This window comes from Ambystoma mexicanum, chromosome 4q (assembly GCF_040938575.1).
Source record: "Ambystoma mexicanum isolate Mex_15411 chromosome 4q, UKY_AmexF1_1, whole genome shotgun sequence".
Lineage (NCBI taxonomy): Eukaryota > Metazoa > Chordata > Amphibia > Caudata > Ambystomatidae > Ambystoma > Ambystoma mexicanum.
The window spans coordinates 307,459,975-307,477,811 of record NC_090928.1 but is presented as its reverse complement, the minus strand read 5'-3'; the positions used below and the strand labels follow the sequence as shown (position 1 = coordinate 307,477,811).

The 17,837-nt window shown below is 43.8% G+C and overlaps 1 protein-coding gene across 1 annotated transcript in view; it reads left to right on the top strand.

The window, feature by feature from the left end:
* EZR (ezrin) overlaps positions 1–17,837 on the top strand; it is a 188,679-nt gene that overhangs the window by 96,219 nt on the left and 74,623 nt on the right. The window contains exon 3 of the mRNA XM_069607887.1: positions 7,983–8,066. Coding sequence (XP_069463988.1) covers positions 7,983–8,066 — 84 coding nt within the window. The remainder of the gene's footprint in view (positions 1–7,982; positions 8,067–17,837) is intronic.

Here is a 17,837-nt window from a genome sequence, read left to right as displayed (position 1 = left end):
GTCCTCCTGCTTGGTGCACAAGGACTGGAAGCAGCTTCGGGTGTATTAAGTGTCCTTCATTGAAAACCCTCCAACATTTGCTGAAATGACATGGGTTGCAAACAGTGCCCGAGTCGCGGAGTGAACGCAGGGAGCAAACAAAACATTATGCTGGTAGGGGGGGGGGCTTCAGCAGGATTATGAATGAGCCCTCCCCCAATCGCCTCCCCCTCCCAAATCTCCAAGACTTCTATTAAATGTTTTAGTTAGGCCAAACTCTGCATTTAAGATCATACTTTTAAACTTCTTTTTACTAAAAGCGCCTGGCATAGGGGTAGATTATGAAGTAAACTATTACTCCATGGCAAGCGCCAACCGGCTTATGTGTGTATGTGCCCATCTCATCTAAGAGATGTGTGCCCGGGCGAATCCCTGGATCAACAGCAGAAACCTGTTTTGCCGCTGCAGGATTAGTGCCTGCTGGGCGGTGGATTTGATGGGTCTATGTACCAATCATCAATATGCCCGCAGGGATTAAATCAGTTTCAAATACTGTGCCAGGCGATTTAACGCGCATGGCACAGTTCATACCACCCCGTTCGACTTCCTGTGCCAAAACTAAAATCCCATTGATTGGCTGCCCTAGACTGCCGGCAACTGCTATCCCGTTCCAGAGTGCGGCTCAGTGTTACAGAATCCCGCTCAGTGGCCCAACCCATGCCGGGATGCCAGGGTGATGCGAAATATTCCCGCATTAACATCTCTGTGCTACTGAAAATGCCAGCATGCTTGTGTTTTTCTCTCCCTAGCACTCTCCTGGGACAGCTTGTCAAGGTATCCAGGGTTCTGGGGCCCACACAGCTCCCCTGGGCCACCCCGCCGTGGGGTGTGGAGGCGCAAGGGCTGTTCTATGTGAGGTTGTCAACATGATCCTATTGCACTTAAACCTTCACACAATGGGGGTTGCACAAAGGCTCTTTTCCGTTCCCTGTCCCCTTGCACACATCCCTTTCCCCCCTCTCACTCCTCGGTTACCTACACCCATCACTCCTCCGGGTCTGCGGTCACTAACGCGGGACACACCAGAACCCCTGCCACTCCGACCCCACCCCACCCACTCCCCAGTCTGTTTACCCGACCCACCCTGACTCATGCCCCACCTACCGCTCCTCCTCCGCCCCCTTTCGATTCCTGGTAATGCACAATAGATGTTTCTCCCTGGTTACGTGTATAAAGTGTGTTGCACAGATTCAGTACAGGGTGTGCGCCTCAAGGACACATGCAATGCCTTGCATGTCTCCACGCTAGTCTGAGGCAGCCAGATCAACCGGTTTACACCTGCAATTTGTTGTCTCTGCTGGAGGACCTGTCGATTCCTGTCCCATATTACATCCTCAACCAGCAATGCACAGATGTGGAGCGGCCTGGAAGTAGGAACGCGACTGGGGCAGCCTGCAGAGTGCATGCACTGCTCCTAAAAAGCCCACACCTGCTGCCTGCCTGCTGCAGACAGAGGTTGCATAAGTAAGTATAATGCTAGTAAGGGAGTGTATAAGGGTTGCACTTCTGCCCGGCTGCTTCTTAATAGTGCCCCTGTCTTAGCGTGAATATTCTCTCCATGTTTAATGTGAATATTCCTCAACATGTTCAAGGTATGTTCTGGCATTGGAGACGTCTGTTGTTGTTCACGCCTCGGGCACGACAAGCAGCCCTTTAATTATATGGTCCTTCCAAAGTGGCATCGTCGATCTCTGTATTGATGAGTTTGACAGGCTGTGGATTGGAAACACCTTGATATCCAACCGACCATGTTTAACCCTTTCATCACTGTTGCTGTCCTTGTTGAAGAAGGGCTTTGTACTCCACTTAGTCAGCATTGACAGCTCCGTCTACACCGCTTCCTTTCTGCGAGGACATTGGGCGCTCCTGGCTGGGGGCCCAATGCAAGAACCACAAAAAAGGGTCCACTCTGCTCACGAATGAGTGGCACATTTGAAGGTTTTTGCTCCAGAAAAAAAAATCTCTTTTTAGGTTCAGGAGCTGAAAGTGAAACAAAGTCAATCCCACCTTTATTTCCTGGAGCCGGTCTGATAGCACAGGGAGTAGAGTATCTGACGCAAGTTCGAATCCCGGCAGGGCCAAACTCAGCCTTTCATCCTTCTGAGGTCGATAAATGAGCACCACACACCGTGGGTAATAATAAGCTGCGCTCAGATGCCTGAGGGTTTGTAGCGCTATATAAATGCTAAATTATTATTTCTACCCTGAACGCAGTCCTTACTCGTTTTTCTGGGGGGAGGTTTGGCGTGCGACTGTAGCTTCTCGCTTCTCGCCAAACAGCATGGTGGCATCAGTGGTACATGGTTATGGAAATTATGCAACTGTCCTGCGCAGTTCCCACCGCCACACGCATCTCTCTAGCGAGCAGTGGTGGAAATGGAAAAAATGTGGTGGGGATCCCACAACACAAGGGCCGGGGTGGGGGAGGAGTTTGGGGGGTGGTGACTGAGGGGGCGTGGTCTAGAGGGGGCGGGACTCGTAGTGGACATCCAGCAATGCTGGAATACGTTTAAAAAAAAACGCCCGCGACGGCAGCATTGCCTTTTACCACCAGCTTTGGCACTGGTGTGTAATGCACAATGCTCGCTACATGTACAACTGATTCAGTTGTACATGTAGCGAGCATTGTGCATTACATTACACACCAGTGCCAAAGCCGTGGTAAAAGGCAATGCTGCCGTCGCGTGCTTTTCAAAAAATGTTATTAACTATTCCAGCGCCGTTCATGGTCTTGGGCGGCTGACTCTGGCCGGATCCTGAGATCCGCCTCCATATCTTGTGCCGGATCTCAGATCCGCCGAGAGCCGGCCCAATGACCAGCACTGATAGCGAGACCCGCAACCTTACCATCCTTTGATCTGTCGATTTCCCTGACTTTTTTACGGTTTTGCGCTATGCGTCAGGCTCCTTCCTTCCTTCCTTCCTTCCTTCCTTCCTTCCTTCCTTCCTTCCTTCCTTCCTTCCTTCCTTCCTTCCTTCCTTCCTTCCTTCCTTCCTTCCTTCCTTCCTTCCTTCCTTCCTTCCTTCCTTCCTTCCTTCCTTCCTTCCTTCCTTCCTTCCTTCCTTCCTTCCTTCCTTCCTTCCTTCCTTCCTTCCTTCCTTCCTTCCTTCCCTTCCTTCCTTCCTTCCCTTCCTTCCCTCCCTTCCTTCCTTCCTTCCTTCCTTCCTTCCTTCCTTCCTTCCTTCCTTCCTTCCTTCCTTCCTTCCTTCCTTCCTTCCTTCCTTCCTTCCTTCCTTCCTTCCTTCCTTCCTTCCTTCCTTCCTTCCTTCCTTCCTTCCTTCCTTCCTTCCTTCCTTCCTTCCTTCCTTCCTTCCTTCCTTCCTTCCTTCCTTCCCTCCCTCCCAGTGGTGACATTTTTCAACAGTAATCGAGCTAGAAAGCAATTGTTCCGTTCTCCAATTGTTGTTTGCCAGCATAAGGGCATGCCGAAGATGTAGTCCCCAGGACCTGGCCTGGTTCTGTCCAGGATCATGCCCCAGTGGTCAAGGGAATGGAGAGCCAGAGGCCTGTAGCTGAAGAGGAGTAAAGGGAGAGGAAAGAGGAGATGACAGGGGGAAATAGGAACGAGTGAAAGCGAGGGGGAGAAAAGAGGCGGGCAAGAATGAAAAAAGCAGCTCCTAATAGTGAGGTAGATCTTAGAGAGCAAAGTGAGGAGATGAAGTCTCTGCCTGCACTTCCCTCCTTCTCCACAGAGCGTTGGTAAGCGGGTCCTCCGTGCCCACTGGCTACCTACCTCTCCGATGGATACATTTACCTGGAAATGTTGTTTTTCAAAAGAGCATTTAGACTTCTCGGAAACGTGTGGTAACAAAATATGTGTGTAACCAATGACAGTGATCCCACCAGAATGTCATAAAGACTGAATGGCTTTTCTGACATTTTCCTGCGCACCCACAGGTGACAAATCAGCGAAAGCGCCTGCAACCTTATAGGTAACGGACATGAAAACCTGGATTGCCTCGAGATGATCAGGACTCTCAATATGTGATTAGTGCAAGAACATCTTTCTGTGCATGAAAGAATCAGTGGCAACAAGTGACATGGCTGCGGTCGGAAGCCCAAGATTATCCTCTGTTACATTCCTAGTTGGTATTTGAATTGTTCCAGAAGTTCAACATGTACAAAATCAGAATTTCCCCCAGAAAGTCCATTAGTTTAGGGCCGCCATTATGGGTAGTCACAGTTTTAGGGTGGCCAACAAATTACCAATCCCTGAAATCCCAAGCATATCTTTCTGGTCAAAGTTGTGTTTTCTGCTGTTTAAAAGTTACTCTTTCTGGCACCACATAGTTGAAGAATTAGTGAATTTGTAACCGTTTATTGAGAGGCCACCCTCAACACAGGGAGTTCCTTCCCTCCACAATCTAGGTGTCACACAATAAACCGTATAATGTCAGTTCTTTATTCAGCCCTATTCCTGATGCATATCATACCCCTGAGCAACCAATGAGCCAAGAACCAGGCCGGTGTACAGGAAACATATTTGCATTTATTTAGATTATAGGGAGTAGAAGATCACACTAAAATGTCACACACCACTTTATCCGTGGCACAAAACAATACACTTCTCTCTACATAAATAACTCACACAATTTGGTTGGGAAAACTCTAATCTCAATATTTTACTTTATACAAATTTCAAAATAAATGATCATCAACACCGGTCCCTGAATAACATCACTTTACATTTGCAATGCTGTGCAATTTCGGTTTTCATGTCTGCTTAAAAGGCTAGCAGTAACTAAACGCAGGATGATTTAGCAGTGTTTTTTTTCGGACCCCCGCCCCCTACTTTGGTCTGCATTGGGGAAGGCGGGGAGAAAAATTGGGATGATTTAAGAATTTGGGATTTCAGACCCCCTCTTCCCCCCTCCACTAAAATGCCTCTTTTGGGGAAGCTAAATGGTAAAAATTGGGATGATTTGAGAATTTTGGATTTCAGACCCCCCCTCCACTTAAAGACCTGTGTTGGGGAAGCTGGCACTGTAGAGATTATTTTAGTTTAGGGACACCCCTCTTCCTAAAAAAAAGTTTGGGTTAACAGGCCAAGTAGGATTAACCAATTACATTACAGTCTATAGTTTTCAGTGCACACTGAGAATGAGCTTTTTAATTTTTAATGTTAACAAAAATCACCCTGTGGTGTTCCGCCAAGGGGCATTAATTAAATTAATAGTTTTAGTTAAATAGGCTAAAGATTTACCCTATTATGCCCCCCGCACCACCCGGTCAGCATAAAGGGAAAGGATTTAAGGCCAGCAGATTCCCCCACTTTTGTGTTGCAAAGGGTTCAAGTCTACTTACATAGAAAAACCTCTGTTTAAAGTTCAGGAAGGCCAGATGCATTTCAGGACCATCTTGAAGGACACGGCAGGGGTCTGGCCACTCCACTCTCATGGATGGTCCCCAGCACTCCACCATAGGGCCCAGTGAGTTTTTAGGCCTTCCAGGCAATGGATAGCTCCACCCAGATGCACTCTCAGCAAAAATCGCCTTTTGGTGTTTCCTTGTGGCTGTCAGCTGTTAAATTTCAGCAGCTCTCTCCCTTCCTCATAGTGCATCCACTTTATATACTAGTGATTACACCATCACGTTTACAATCTTGGGCAGTATCCTGCAAGAGTTCTCGCAAATAGAATTGGAGAGTTACACTTCTCTCTCCTCCCAAATAAAGCTCCTCTCTAAGGATTGGTTTAAGAGTCTGGAGCACACAAATGGCAATTCGCATTTGCAATCCCCTTTTGTTTTCATGTACATTTTTGGCAGCAAAAATCTAGTTTTGTAGCAAACCTTCATAATTCACTAGTAATTGCCATGATAGACATATATTTTGCTTCAGCTACTCGTGGGAATTTAATGAAATGTCCACAGTTTACGCAAAAAGCATAATAATTATGGAAATGTAATTTACTCTCCACATTCCTAATTTCACCCTCCACCAGTTTCCCAACTCTTAAATCCGGGACAGGTTCAGAGCAGCCAGGTACACCTTTTAGATTGCCATTACGATTCCCTATGTTGCAGGTCGATGAATTCTATTTTAAGAAAATCGCCTGGAAATTACCCAAAGAATGACACATCAATCAAGAAAGTACGACTTATGGTTGCTGAGAAAAATGCCTAAATGATAATAGTCCTTTTAAATTAATAGCAAATCTAAAGGTTATGCAAATTGGAGCCCTCCTGTCTCCATCGCCATTTGCCTCTCTTGGCCAGTGTTTGGTATTAGTCTTTTTGTTGATTCAAGTGTAGGCTGCAGATCGTAAATGGGAGATGCATTTGGTACACAGAGACCATCTACTGCAGATATCTGGCATCCTGTCCTCATATCTGAAGGAGCCACCTTTTGATCTGAAAAGCTTCTATTTTCCTGTAATTTTTCAGAGTTCAGCTTTGATTGCAGCCCCTGTTTTCAAAGCTCCCCCTGCTTTCTGGTCATGCACCAGCTAGGCCATAAGCCCTGCACAGAAATGAGCTTTCAGAGACTCCAAGTCTGGGGGACACTTGGTTTTCACCACCTTTCAGGCAGACCACATTTTTTTTCCGTTGTAAACAGTTGGGATGCACAAAACAGGCTTTCAGAGGGGGAAGTCCTTTGTGAAGTTTGCCCAGATACCCACCATTTGTCCTTGGCTGAAGGGAACACCGATTGCATTTTTTAACATCAGCCTTTATTCTTTGACATGCTGTGTGTTTAACTGATCAGGGTTCCATTTGCTTTTACATCAATGGATTTCTTCTTTCTTTCTGCACAGCATTGATTTTCTTTTTAAAGATGACAGCTGAAAGTACAGGGCGGTTTCTTCCAGTCATTAATGAAATACACTTTTAATTATCTGCACCACCTTTTGTTGGGTGACAGGGTCAGTGAAAATGCTGCATTCATGTCTCAGTCAGCAGTGTGATGTGCTTTTCCAATCTGCACTTGGATTACATTTTTGTTTAGCTTTCTCTGGATTTCAACTGCAGAAAGACACTCACTTAGTCTGCCTGAATAGGCCTCTTTTCAGCTTGCAGGTTTCTAAATACTGGCTGGTGCTTTTGCCAGTGGGAACTTCAGCTCCGTTGGTTTGGGCCTTTGATTACACCCCACAAAGATCTCACTCAGTTCTAAGAGTGGGCACCTGGGTATGTGAAGCCGGAGACCTTAACATTGGGGCAGGCAAAGATCCTACACATCTTTGCCATTTACAGATGGACATTGGTGGGTGCACACAATTCTCTTGTTCTCTCTTTCACAAATTATCAAGTTTTCTTGGTTTGATTTGTAAATAAAAACCTTGTATAATAATTTCCCAGCTAAAACTTGTTGTCCAGTTTTCTGAAATGTGTCTAGGCTCCCTTGTTTTCTTCCTACAACTTTCACTAAGTAGGCCTTGAATGTATCTCACTTCAAATGCAGTAAATTGAACAGTAGAAAATGTGATAATCTATGAATGACAAAATAAAAAACTCTAGCTTGAATGCTATGCATTTTGGGAAAGTAAAAGTTTTTTTGCCATTCTTTCCTTTTTTTCACTGTATTTCAGCATCATTTGGCTATAAACAGTCGGAAAACAACAAAACCTGGGTAGCATTGTGCTTAAATATTTTGCTGACTTACTTTGAAAAGGGTGCTGAGGTTTGAAAGTGCTCATGCAAAAATAACACAAAAATTCCCAGTAGTATGATGAATACACAGGGCACACAAGGGTTAAACCAATTACTTTACCTTCTCTCCAAAATATTATTAATTGCCTTGCCCCTTTGTTATATTTGGCCAAAATCCCTAGGACAAATGTTTCTTGTCATGCAATCTTTGTGATACTGTCTTTTGCAATTGGTATTCACCGGCCTTACTGGGTCCAAGACGGGTTCAGAAGTAGTTTCCTCGTCCAAGTCAATGACTGTGATATGCGTTGCCTATCTTGTGAACCTTATTCCCTCTTTTTCTTTTTCTAAGATCAATGTTCGTGTCACGACGATGGACGCGGAGCTGGAGTTTGCTATCCAGCCCAACACCACAGGAAAACAACTCTTTGACCAGGTCAGTAGAGTCTTTGAATTTTTGACTAAGGAACAGTGAATCTGTTTGCATTGCAGAGTACACAGAGGGCCGGGGGCGCGCATGCGGCTGAGCTCTGGTTTACATGAGGTATCACCACTTACTGAATAGTGGTTTCAATGAGGTGCGAACTACCTGCGCCTACGATGTTAATCCACATCTTGGAACCATTAGTGCTTCTAAAACCTTCTTAGGCCAACAGCAGATCCTGAATGGGGTGGCAAGAATGTATGTGTACAGCCTTTTAGTGGTAGCAAACCTTCATCTCCTATGTCCAGATTGCCCAGAATTATTTGTGTATGGGAAAGGACTATCTAGAAAGCTAATTCTGCGCTCTAGACTCTGAGAGTCCTGTATGGTCAGATTTTGTGCGAACATTCAAAGCACTTGCGTCTCCTCCTGAATACCAAAGATGCAATTTGTAGTTCCGTTTACCTCCTGCTGGTGATGACTTGTAGCATGTCCTCTCCAAATGCAGACTTCAGCATCATCAGCAAACAACAGATTTCTTCCACGTTTCTCCTGACTGCTGTGGCCCTCCCTGTGGTTAATTGTTTTTAGTCATCTGCTTCAATTTTTCAATAGATGCTTAAAGCCGTGGCAGAATGACATCACATTGATCCTGCGGAGGCCTGATCCCTGTCTTGAGTGCTGTTGCGTGATGTGCTCAAACGCACACTGCCCAGCAATGTATAGTGGTTTCCTCAACCAGTTTGTGAGTGGGTATTTAGTTCTACAGTGAATTAGGTTGGATAAAGGCGATTCGCACACTGCCTTCTAAAATAGTCACAAATGATATCATAAATGAAATAAATGGGAATGTTCAATATGAGTCTTCTTAAAGTCTCAATTTAATCATGGTATTGTCAGCCGACACGTGTTTCACACCCAGAGGTCGTTCTCAAGGCACTTTTCTTAACGACTTGGTGTATGAACCGTAATGGTCTTCATAGACTTGTTCGGTGGTCAGCTGCTATGTTGCATGCTAATGTTCTAATTAACTAAGTTTGCAAATAGACGATTTGCACAACTTGAAGATAATGCAGAGGTTGAAATCCGTGTGCCAGCAAGGTAATGACTGCATGGGTAATTCACTTCAAATAAACGTGTATCAACATCCTCCACCTTACATGGCAAGTCTCAATCCAAGGGCTCAGTCCCGTCTACACACGTGTGCCTTGAGAACGGCCTCTGGGTCGAAACACGTGTCGGCTGACCATACCATGATTACATTGAGACTTTAAGAAGACTCATATTGAACATTCCAATTTATTTCATTTATGATATAATTCGTGACTATTGTAGAAGGCAGTGCATTTGACCAGAGCCCTGGCTTGGGTGGGCTCTTTGGAAGGGTGTACGCTGCAAGCCAACTTTCAGAATAGTAGAGAGTGGTCGTAAGCACACAAGTACTATTTCAAACCCAATCCCAGGCATTTAGTGCTACCTGTTTGTTTTCAGCACAAATCCGCCAGAGCACCAAGAGACCACACAGGTGGCAACAGTGTCCAGTATTAGAACATTTAACATACCATAGCATAACATAACAAGCAATTTGGTTCATAGTATCTGAAAATACCCAGAGAGAACGGCCAGCCAAAAAATCAACATCATTGTAGTGAGTCTCTCCTACAGCCTTCTCATCCCCCATCATACCCAATATCCTCTGTCATTTACGCTGCAGGTACATTGCTCACATAGATAAAATGGACACCAGATTCACTATGTCAGCTGAAGGCCTAGACCACATTTATTGAACAGTTTGACCTACTATGTCCTGGCAATCTTAAATGAACTAATTACCCTGCAGCTGCCACTTACTCAATAGACCCTCAATGATAATGTCACCTGGACCATCTGATCAAGACTAAACTTGTATCACTGCAACATTCACTTTGGCATGTGTGCTTCCTCGCCATAGCTATGAGGCTGGCTAGTGTTAAGAAGGTCTTTTCCATAGACAGTGAAAAGTGTATTGTAAAGACTCAACTAATAAACTCTCACAGGGAAATGCTGAGCCGTCCTTGATCTAATTCACAGGCAGCACCATTGATGGAAATTGCAACAATGATCCTTAAAATTAGACAGAACCAAATTAAGTATTGTGTATTTATACAAAAACTTAAAAATGAGCATCTACTAAAACAAAGTTCAATAAAAGCCACAATTGGTGAAGATAGGTTTATGACATGGAGCAAGCTTCCTATTTTTCCAGACTTAGAAAACGTACCTGCAAGGAGGACGCTTGAGTGATTGATCCCTAGTCACTCCACTCCCACTCATCTTTACGAGGTTCATCTGCGTACTTATCGAAGACGCTGTTTGGTTCACCAATTTGCCATACTTCAGGTGTACCCTAAAACGTTCCCTACTAGTTTACAGATTAATGTCCTGATGAAGTTTCCAGGCACACTGGAAACACGTTGCAAGGTGCAACTTGTGATTTTATAGTAAATGAATTATTTGAAAAATTATACAAATGTAAGAATTGTGATGTCAATGCACTTTTTCCGAGCAACCTAAATCGAATGGACACAAACATTCTGTTTCTATGATTAGTAAATATTTTCGCATGAATATAAAAGAACATACTGAATTTGATTAAGTTGATAATGACATTGAATTGAGGAGACTCGGGATCAGTTGGTGAAATGTGCTTCTTTTTAAGTTTATCCAGTCCAGGATGTTGGTTGCTTTCAATTCTAGGTGTCAGGGTATCCTCCAGGAGCAGTGCCTTAAAACTGTTGCTTAAGTATTGGTGATTGGACTTAAAATATCAAATTACAGAAAAAACCGTGAGAGGGGCCTCAGGGAAATGTAATCAATAGCGTGGACATGCCCTGTATTCCCTTATAAAGATGCACAATGCCCCCCATAGTTCCTGGGACCACTCTCTTCACTTTCCAAATCCCCTCAAACTGCAACATTTCCCGCCATGTCTTGTCCTTTATAAAAATGCAAAAGGCATCCAGCCATGTTTACTTTTAAAATCTCAAATTCTGGATATCTGGCATTTCTTTAAATACCATTGCCCTCGTTTCCAAATGGCAGGCAACGGCTTAGAATTGCTAGTTAACATTGTCTATTGTAGAGACCACCATAGTGGGCGCTCCTGATCGCCTTTACTATATATTCATAGAATGGGATATTGACACTGAGAAGACAATGGTATATTACGCTGGTTGTCCCAGGGCCGGTGGAAAATCTTTAAATTGCTACACAATGTATATGAATTGGTGAACATTTTTGTTCAGCAAAAGCCATTGTATTCAAAACCACACAATATACCATAAGTGTAAAAATAGCCATGGGTCAGAATATTGAGCAGAATTAAGTGAGATTAAATAAAGAATTAAACATGTTGACCATGACAAAATAAAGAGTCATAGTGAAGGCAGCAGAAAGATAAGGAAAAGGCCCTGATGGAGTCAGGGAGAATGGGTGAGACGTGTTTGGCGGGTGGTGGTGGGGTGGAGGGTGAGGACAACCAGGTGTGTAGGAAAGAGGCGTTCGTTCCTCTGTTAATGTAACATAAAGGGGTCTACCGTAGAGCCCTACCATTTTGTTGGCCTTGTTGCAATCAGCCCTGCAAGAATAGAAGGTGGGGGGTTGATTGGCAGGATGTAGGTAGAGGCAAAGGGACATTCTGTGGTGTTAATGTTTGCAGGCGGACAGTACTTAAGTCCTGGGTACTGGTGGGATTCTTAGGGGCCGCATCACGTGAGCTTTTTTTGGTTGTAACAAGTAGGCCAAAAGGAAAGGTCAATATTTTACATAAAATCACAGTGCATTGAATAGGAGGCTGATATTTTTTCATCTGGTCCCATGTATTTAATATAAATGTAATATTTGGACTTTCTGATTTTGCGGTTGACTTTAAAATACTATTTATTTTTATCCAAGTCGTTATGGCATGTCTGATTCCGCACTTAAATCACATCACCAACCCTATATATATATTAATTAACACAATTCATGCATTACATTTATTATAAAACCTTGTTCCCATCTAAGCACCCAAAATGAATGGTGCCATGAATCAAAATCAAGGGCAATAACCCACCAAAAGGTCTCCCTTCACTGTCCCCAATGCCGCGCTTCACATCTAAGGGCTTTTCTAGACCACTCTTCGTCCTCAATACCTGTGGCAGAAGGAAAGCAAATGGCGAGCTCTTTCTATGGATTTAATGATTTTGGCTCAAGAGGAAGCTTTTGTTGCAGATATAAATTATACTAACTTTATAATGGAATTCGCTTAGGAATACAATTGCGTGTGTTGAATGCGCCACCTGACTCTCCTATTAAAAGATTCATAATAAGGTGGTCCATGCAACTCCCCTGATTATACGTGTCACTCGGGAGGATGGCTCAGGGGCAACATGCTCGCCTTGGAAGCAAGACAACACGGAGCACCACAGGTTCGATCCCTGGATCCGTGCTTAGAAACCTCTGGGTATTATGTTATAAATAACCTATCATATCATATCTTTTTGAGCTGTTTGTGCATGGTGTGATCAATCCAGCAGGGATCGAGTGGAACCTGCTGGGCAACACCTGGCCCTAGTTGGCTGCCATTAAAGTCTGTGACGGTCAAAAATGGCCTTCACTTACCGATTCTGGCATGACAAAAAACTTAATCTGAGCCCCATAAAAGAAACTTGCTACAGGTCAATAACATATTATTTGCTGTTGTTTTCTAACTTTAAAGCAACTCGTTCTTTTGTGAACCAGTCTGGTAATCCGGTTCCCTTTTGGGACCGGTTAAAGTCCTAAAATCTGCAGGCCACATAGAAATGCGGAGCTTTGTGTCCCCATTTCCTTCAACTTGTTTATGGCCTCTTGGAGGTTTTGTGTGTGGAGAATAACTGCAGATTGTGCGTGCCTAATGAAGCGTGAACGTGGAAACAGTGACCCGCAGCGCGCGCATTTTCTTTTTTTCATTCTCACGCAGACTCTAATTGTTGAAGGCTAAAAAAAAAACGTTCAGACTCACAAAGTTAACCAATAGAAGAGGCCCTTTCCCTTGGGAAGATTGGAGCCGTTGCTTTTGAAGTAGGCATCATAACCTCCGATTGCGCCTAAATGTATTTCTCAGATATCAAATTAACCTTTTGTCTGTATATCTACTTCCGGAGCATGGAATTGCTCCTTTTCATAAGGAAGGGCAGTGTCCATGTTCCCCCACCCCCACACATTCCCCTCCCTGCAACGCCTTCCATCGAGATGGACAAGACAGACATAAAAGAACAATGTCGTCATCTCCCTTCCTTTCCTCGTGTGTAGCAACTGGTGGCAGATGTCCAGAGCATTGCAAAGTCGAAGCAGCCATTTTCTGCCCACACTTACCTGTACAAAACCAGCCACTCTCAGCACTGCACGTTCTGGTGCTGGTCTGACTTGTATGCTCACGAATGTAAATGGGCCACAACCGAGCCGCCACTAGGTTGGTGCACTGCAAAGTTGTGTGCTGTACCTCTGCCTGACTGTATTATAAAAGAAGGATAAGATGGTAAACTTTCTCTACTTCCACCCCTCCTTCTCCCCCAACGATTAGACACCTCTGACAGATTCTCCGGCACTACAGGTCTTGACAACATAGACTGCGTGCAACATTCCAAATTTCAAAAAACATTTTTGTTTAATACAGAATATTTAAATTAAAACATAAGATACTAGCCACACCTAACACAGTGTACACAACTACCACTAAAACCTACAAAATCTAAAAAGCTAAATTTCAAATAAACCACTTTACAAATGGACACAGACGAAATCACATATCACAGTACATAGAAAAAAACCTAAATGTGTCACTAAAACAACATATAATCCCAACATGTTTCTGTTCTTTAAAGCCCCTTTCGGGCGAACATTCTTCAGGGGAACCTTTAAAACATCCACTATTCTTCTCAACACCGTGTTGAATGGGTAGTTTCAGGCAACCAGCCTGCAAAGAAGAGAAACAGAGGAAACTAATCAGATCCCCAGGGGAGGGAGTATTACCAAATGTAAAAGTGGAGTTGACTCAGTCAAGAGAACAATTCCACAAAAAGGTTTAGAAATTAAACCAATTAGATTTACCTTAATGTGGTGAATCTTCAATGCACGTCTGTAAATGACAGATAGGCTAATTTTTCTTCATTGAAAAACCAAGATACTTCAAAAGGCGTCTCAATCCGCCGAAAATATCGTCACACCTAGAAAGGACACATCACACTACCAATGAGCCACAGATCACTACAGGACAACAGTCATGAATTGTTCAGGATATATTAAATAAAAATTACCTTCACGCAAGTGAAGCCACCCACAATGTGGGGCAAGGGGAGGAAATCCCTTGTAATGACAACCAAGTCTGCAGATGATTACAAAAGAGGACGCAGAACCAATCTCTAATATAAGAAGGGCGGTCACCAACCATCTGAAAGAGCATTAAAATGCACTGATACACCACGGCTCCCGAATGTGTAAAAAAAAGGAAGAAAAGAAACCATTTCAAGCCCAGCCTAGGTCGTGCATTAGAGCTCATGCTTCCAAACAGTAGTGTCATACACCAGCGGTCTTCACAGCCATTAAATGTGTAAAAACATGCTGAACGTGACCAAGTAGTGAGAGATAGTACACAACACCTCAACGTTCAGTAAGTAAAAAACTGCGGAAAAGGGATAATAGCCACCAACATCACTAAAAGTAATGTAGCTACTAAAGTTCAAGAACAACATGCTCACCTCTAGATTAGGAGAAACACTTGCGTGAAGGTAATTTTAATATATCCTGAACAATTCATGACTGTTGTCCTGTAGTGATCTGTGGCTCATTGGTAGTGTGATGTGTCCTATCTAGGTGTGACGATATTTTCGGCGGATTGAGACGCCTTTTGAAGTATCTTGGTTTTTCAATGAAGAAAAATTAGCCTATCTGTCATTTACAGACGTGCGTTGAAGATTCACCACATTAAGGTAAATCTAATTGGTTTAATTTCTAAACCTTTTTGTGGAATTGTTCTCTTGACTGAGTCAACTCCACTTTTACATTTGGTAATACCCCCTCCCCTGGGGATCTGATTAGTTTCCTCAGTTTCTCTTCTTTGCAGGCTGGTTGCCTGAAACTACCCATTCAACACGGTGTTGAGAAGAATAGTGGATGTTTTAAAGGTTCCCCTGAAAAATGTTCGCCCGAAAGGGGCTTTAAAGAACAGAAACATGTTGGGATTATATGTTGTTTTAGTGACACATTTAGGTTTTTTCTATGTACTGTGATATGTGATTTCGTCTGTGTCCATTTGTAAAGTGGTTTATTTGAAATTTAGCTTTTTAGATTTTGTAGGTTTTAGTGGTAGTTTTGTACACTGTGTTAGGTGTGGGTAGTATCTTATGTTTTAATTTAAATATTCTGTATTAAACAAAAATGTGTTTTGAAATTTGGAATGTTGCACGCAGTCTATGTTGTCAAGACTTGTAGTGCCGGAGAATCTGTCAGAGGTGTCTAATCATTGGGGGAGAAGGAGGGGTGGAAGTAGAGAAAGTTTACCATCTTATCCTTCTTTTATAATATAATCTATGTTCCTATTGGTGGAGTAAGATGTGGTACATATAAATAGGATCCTGTGTACCTATTTGATTACACAACCTCTGCCTGACTGTGCCATGGCTGTGTGAAGGCTCATAGACAACTCTTACATGGCTGCAGCGGCACCTCCTCATTAAGGGTGGCGGTGTGCCCTGCCTCACTTGACTGGCATACCGTGCAGTGCCCAAGGTTCTTGATTTACCTGGGAGAGATTGCTGCCTGGCTCTGAGCGGGTGTGTGTGCTCCCACCATGTATTTTTGTTTTGGTTTGTTAATGCCGAGCCCTTTGGGCTCCACATAGTTCTTAGGCTGCAGTGATGAGAGGCCGGCGGGGCGTAGGAAGTCTGGCTCCACCACCTCTCATTTTTGCATGAACTGCATAGATAGGCAGAATGACAGCAGAGCACTCCTCTCCTGTCATTCAGCGTATTCACGAGTAAAAGAGGGCCGGGCCATTCCGTCTGTGTGGCAGCGATGTGCGCACTGCAGAGTAAGGCATGCTTTATGTGTGTGTGTGTGTGTTAAATGTGATTGTTTGTATGTATGTGCACGTGTATGTTTGTGTGTTTATTTGTTTTTATGTACATGGAATCAGTTGCATGAATGTTGTATGAATGCACGGATGAATGAGAGAGTTTATGTGGTATGAGTGCATGTGAATGAGATTGTGTGGGCCTGCATGCGTGAAGGCGCAGTGGCAAGCTAACTATAGGGGGTGGGGCAGAGGCTGCTGGTGGCATGGTTTGCTTCACCATTGATGTTCAGTGAATAAGTCAATACGGCATACTTGTTATTAGATGATAAGGCTGGCTTACTTTGGTGGCGCCAGTCTACACATACTTTCTGTGGCATGACATTTTTTATTGGGCATCATGGGTAAAGCAAACATGATAGGTTGTATAAGGTGACTATGCTGGCCTACTTGTCTTTAGCCAGTCAGGTTACGTTTTCTCACTGTGGCATGGCATTTTCTACTTAGTATTCAAGGTAAAGCAAACATGGTAAGTGTTATTATATGGCTAGGCTGGCGTGCAATACTGCAGCCATTCTGGTTACGTGTTTTTTACTGTGACATCAAGGGTAAAGCAAACATGATATGTTATTACATTACTAGACAGGCCTGCATTTTGCTACTCTGGCACTGCATTTTTTTCACTAGGCATCAGGCACTAAGCAATTGTGATAAGTGTCATTAGGTGGCTATACTGGTCTACATTGGTGCAGCTAGTCTGGATCTATTTTCTACGTTTGGCATGGCAGCCTTCTGGCAAAGCCACCAGAGGTATGTTCTTAACTGGCCTATAATAGTGCAGCCTGCCATTTTCAAAAGAAATTTTCTCTTTTCAAGAACCCCGATCCATTAACCTGTCTTGGTTGGTTCAGGCTCCCTCGTTATGCTCCATTGCTCATCCCTTTTTTGTGTGAAACATTTACGCACCTCCAATTGCTTTTAAATATGTCCCATGGTCCTGGCTCTGTGAAGACCAGCTCAAACTGAAATATGTCTCCCCTGCACCACTTGGTAGCAAGCACAGATGGATAAATGTCTGACATCTTTTCTTCGTGCAATTGAAGCTGATAGCAAACCCATGCTTTACTTACATAGAATTAGTTGTTTGTAAATAAGACCTTCGATCTCAGAATTACACAGTTATAATCACATTAACTCTATCCTTCTCATACCGAATATCTCGAATGCCAAATGTGACTTGCTGATGAATTCACCAACACCTTCTGCTAAACCCCTGTAACTCACTATAACCAGCCAGGAACCATAAATGGTCCAGTTTCTAAGGTGCCATCTTTGGATCCAAAGACCCTGGGTTCTAATCCCTGCTTGCCCACTTGATCAAAATGGTGTGATCATGAAAACATATTTGCATTGCGTACTACCTCCGTTCCCAAAGCAGACCACATTGAGAGCCCTTGTAGCACACCGAATACTGGTGCGAAGCCATACAGATAAAAAACATCCAGCCATTTCCATCACCCTAGAAGACCATTCATCCCCTGGTGGTGTGCTGTACGAGCTTGCTCAATCATTTGTCCCTCCTGTCTAGTACTCCTTGCTTGCTTGCCCGGACCCTTTCTCGATCCTCCCTCATCTGTGTACCAGCTCACTATTTCTTTAGACTCTTCCCTGCTGCACTGCCCCTCTGCATTACTAGACCCTTAAACACCATG